At 39.2% G+C, this 5,000-nt stretch overlaps 1 protein-coding gene across 2 annotated transcripts in view; it reads left to right on the top strand.

Annotated features, from left to right (window-relative positions):
- Positions 1 to 5,000, top strand: part of LOC119580247 (protein lethal(2)essential for life-like) — a 26,902-nt gene that overhangs the window by 20,330 nt on the left and 1,572 nt on the right. For both annotated transcript variants that reach the window (XM_037928275.1, XM_037928276.1), the window contains exons 2-4: positions 3,477 to 3,628; positions 4,437 to 4,559; positions 4,863 to 4,952. In XM_037928275.1, the coding sequence (XP_037784203.1) occupies positions 3,477 to 3,628; positions 4,437 to 4,559; positions 4,863 to 4,952 (365 nt within the window). The remainder of the gene's footprint in view (positions 1 to 3,476; positions 3,629 to 4,436; positions 4,560 to 4,862; positions 4,953 to 5,000) is intronic.

Raw genomic sequence — 5,000 nt, 5'->3', positions numbered from 1 at the left:
GGGCGTGAATCAACGAAGCTTCGGCCTTAAGTTGCATCCACTCCCTAATTCTGTCTGGGAAATGGTTCACGCTCGAGGCCTTCTTTGACGGAGGAAGCAGCGCGTTGGAGGCGTCGGCGGACACAAAGCGGCGCTGTGAGGTACGAGACGGCCCGCAGAATGTCGTCCATTGCTAATTTTACTCTCGCAGTGTCAGCCTCCGTCGACTCCTCCCTCGCCCCCTCCTCCCCCTGTCTCTATGTCATGGGAACCTCAGACAGCGCCCCTTGGCCCACATGGGCAGCGGAGACGCCCCGCGACCGGCGGTGCGGGGCGAGGCCGGTGTCGCCCGGCGCTGGCCGATGCGCTCTTGGTTTCTCTCTTATGGACGAACAAACATGTACAGACAAACGCGTATGAATCATTGTGTATCAAATATGTAGAAACGTATATCTCCTTATGCATATCTATGCATCCACACACATACACGTGTGTGTGTGTGTGTGTGTGTGTGTGTGTGTGTGTGTGTGTGTGTGTGTGTGTGTGTGTGTGTGTGTGTGTGTGTGTGTGTGTGTGTGTGTGTGTGTGTGTGTGTGTGTGTGTTTTCTATGTTTATGAGTGAATGTAAGTTTGTATGTATGTATGTTTTTATGTATGCACGTATATATACACATAAGGAAGGAGAGAGAGAGAGATAATTATGCATTTGAGAATATATTTGGAAATATATTTGGTTACGCTACAGACACAATAATAATTTCTGTGACCTGCTTTTGTAATTAAATGGATGTATATAAAATATATAACTGCACTTATTGGTTGTAATTGCAAAAGAATTTTACATTAAGAATTTCAGGTTTTGTAAAAAGAATTAGAAACCCTCATTATTTCTAAACAAGATTTTTTTTTTATTCATTTGTTATTCCATGGTCCTGGCGAGACACTATTGCAGATACTTAATTACCTACTAATAACTATATCAATAATTCATTAACTTCTATTAAAAAAAATAAATAAATAAAAATAAAGCTGAAAAAGATAATTATCTCCTATCACTATACAACATTTCACGGCGAATTTTCTAGTCCTTGGGTTCTGGCAACACTTTACGCCTCCTCCGTACTGCGGCCGTTATGGCTATACTTGTCGACGTGCTGCCTCCCTCCTTCTAAAAATATTGTGTAGCCGTGCCCTTCCCTCTTCTATGCCCTCGTTCTACAACTTCTTCATTACAGTTATTTTTTCTCGGTCATTTCCTTTCTGACATTATTCATTTATTTATTTTTGTTGATCATGATGATTTGAATATCACTATTTTGGTGATGATGACGATTATTATTATCATTATTGTTGTTGTTGTTGCTATTATTATTATCATTATTATTATTATTATTATTGTTTATGTAGTTCCATTAAGGTTTTCCTCCAGAGCCTATTTTCTCATTCCATTCATCAAGAAGAGATTTAGATGTAACTGTCTTAGGAGCATTGCATTTGTTATGAAATCTGAAGTGAAACGACGTAAGATAATGCAATCCCAAAGCAGTTAATTAAGGAAAGGGAAATAACACATTTTCAAACAAATTCAAAGAAAGTAAAAGAGAAAGATTTAAATGATAATTTATTTTAAAAAAGAAGACGATAATAGAAAAAAAGAAAAATCTTTCCCCACCTCCAAGGAAAAATATTTTAATCGAAAAATTAAATTCAAGAAACCCCAAACACATCCTCATTCACCCTCTCCCCTTGCTCTCTCTTTACTCCCCTCGCTTTCCACTTGTTCTTCCCCTTCCTTTTCGCTCCTTTTCCTCTGCTGGCCTCTACCTCCTCGTTCCCCCTCCCTGTATACCCCTTTCCCTCTGCTAGCATGTACTTCCTCCCTCCCCCTCACTATCTCCCCCTTTCCCCCCTACTTCCTCTCTCTCCCTCCCTTTATCCTCCCTTCCCTCTCCTTGCCTCTCCCTCCTCGCTCCCCCTCCCTTCACCCCCTTTCCCCCCTTTCCCTCTGCTGCCTTTACCTCCTCCCTGCCCCTCCGACCCACTTTGCTCCCTTCACACATGTCCACAGCGCGGCCTTCCCCCGCGGTGAACGATGGAGGTTCTCGTTGGCAGGTGAGAGCGCCGTGAGAGCCAAGGTTTTGTTCGGATACTCACATCTCGAGTATGTTGTCCACAAACGTTCTTTCTCATGCCAAGCTACCCTGCACTATCGGTCGGCTGCAGGCAAGCTTGGGCGTGTAAGATCTCCCAAGGTTTATGGCATATTTTTTATGTTTTGTTTTTGTTTTTGCTGCGTGGTAAGTTCTTGCGCGATTTAAGGAGAAATGGCTAGAAAATTGTGGTTTGAAAAATCATTTTTTGCGAAGGCTACGTGATTTAGTTGTTCCTCGGAGCTATTCTTAAAGACCAACATGAGGCAATAAATCACTGGAGAAGTTCAGTTTAAGAACATTTCCAAACGTCCTAGATCTTGGTCAAGGCGATTAGCCCATGTTCATAATGTTCAATAAAAGGAATTCTTTCATAATTGGGTGGCTTAGTTTTGTCGATTAGACGTGTTCTTAGAAAAAAAAAGTTGAAGATATTGAAAAGGATTTAAACTGGGAACTCACAATTTCAAGATAATCACACAGCCCAGAATAAGACGGTTCTTCTAAGGAATTAGCAAGACCAGAACAAGAAGGCGGGGGAGGAAGAAAAAGAAAGTATCCAAGTTCAATTTAATTCCTCTGCTGTTGCTGGCTCCTCCGCAGATACACTAATCCCTCGCCTTTTGAGGAACACAAACCTAAAACAAGATTTACAATATCAATTCAGTACCTCCCATAAACACAGTACAATTAATACCAACCAACAAATGCAGACAACAAAAGCAAGCCAAGAAAACCACACTGGACATAACGAGCGATCACAAAACAACGAAGAATACACACTCGGCAAGATGACAAAGCGATGTAGGTGTTCGCCAGTAGCTCGGAATGCGGTCTGTGTTGGCGCATCAACGCGATGGCCAACATTCCTCTTACTTTTGAGGATTTTTTCCCCTCTTGTTGTTATCCGCATGCGAGGCCAAGTTATTATAGAATACAGCTGGCTAAAGGAAAGTGTATTTCTCGCTTGCGTCGACGTCAGCTGTGAAAATAAACAGTTGAGAATGTTTCCCCCCTTGTAACGTGTTTTTTTCTCGCGCGGGACGTGAGAAAATCCACCGAAAAAAAAATGCATACACCAATAAAAATGATTGTGATGTGATATCGCAAACACTACTACTACTTTACTACAATTAATAATAATAATAATAATAATAAGGATTACAATAATGTGAATGATAATAAGAGGAAGAGAAGGAGAAATGTAGAAATTATCACTATAAAAAAACAAAAACAAAAAAAACTACACTAAGTACACAACTTACCAACAGTGTCCAGCATTGGCAGCAGACGACAGTTGACGAAATTAACTGATTAATAACGCAGCAACATCTCGCTCCCCCGCAGGTATCATCAGCAGCATGACCAGCTCCAGCAAGATCCTGAGCCTCGTCAAGCGCGAGTCCTTCTTCGACGACTCCTTCTTCAAGGACTCCTGGGAGGACTTCGACAAGGCCGTCCAGAGCATCCTCGACAAATTCGACGACACTGGCCTGAAGGTGCGCAGATGGAGGTGTATTTTGAGAGGCGGGGCTTTGGTGTCGCGTGGCGGGTCTGGGCGCTGAGGATGCCCGGGCTTTCTCGCGGGGCTTTGTCTTCTAGTCATTTCAGAAATGTATGGGGTGCCTGGTGTTCATTACCGGGTCAGTAACATATATATATATATATATATATATATATATATATATATATATTATATATATATACACACACACACACACACACACACACACACACACACACACACACACACACACACACACACACACACACACACACACACACACACACACACACACACACACACACACACACACACACACACACACACACACACACACACACACACTATATATAATATTATATATTATAAATATACATAATATCACTATACTAATCATATATTATATATAATATATATGCATATATATTATATATATCATATACATATATATAATATAATATATATATAATATATATTATATAATATATGTATATACTATATATATATATATATATGCATATATGTATATATATATGCATATATATATATATGTGTATATATATATACACACATACATATATATGTATATATATATATATATATTATATATATATATATATATTATATATATATATATATATACATAAGTATATATATATATTATATATATATATATATATATTATATATATATATATATATATAATATATATATATATATATATATATATATGGGGGTGCGTGCGTGCGTGTGTGCGAATCGTCACAAACCGGGCCTGTCCTAACCGTAACACTGCTTTCCAGGTCGACACCGGCTCCAGGTCCAAGTGCCGCGATGTGTACAGCAGGATCCGCTCCTCCAAGATCGACGAAGACCTGTACGCTTCCCAGGCTCTCCAGATCACCGAGAAGGATGGCAAGTTCCAGGTAAGGAACATTCCATTTTGATGTTTCTATTTTATTTATTTATTTATTATTATTATTATCATTATTATTATTATTTTTTTTTATCTTAACTGAGTCTATTACAAAGGTGTTGTTATTCACAGTCTCGAAAATTTGTTCGTCACTTATAATGGAGTATGTATGATATGGATTCAGTATTATTTCATATTTAGAAAGACTGTGATTTGATATGAAATTCAAGTTAATTAGAATTGTGTGATCGTTAACCAAAAAAGGGACTTGACACAAATTTCGTTTGCCATTAAATAATTTGATTGATTTCAGGCTGTCATGGACGTGAAAGATTTCAACCCATCCGACCTCCAGGTGAAAGTGGTGGACGACCGAGTTGTTGTAGAGGGCAAGTACGAGAAGGTAAGAGAACTTTGCCGAAAGGAATGGACCAAAAAAAAAAAAAAGAAG

The sequence above is a fragment of the Penaeus monodon genome, chromosome 13 (assembly GCF_015228065.2).
Source record: "Penaeus monodon isolate SGIC_2016 chromosome 13, NSTDA_Pmon_1, whole genome shotgun sequence".
NCBI classification, from domain to species: domain Eukaryota; kingdom Metazoa; phylum Arthropoda; class Malacostraca; order Decapoda; family Penaeidae; genus Penaeus; species Penaeus monodon.
The sequence above is the reverse complement of the archived record's forward strand: the minus strand, read 5'-3'. Positions and strand labels throughout refer to the sequence as shown.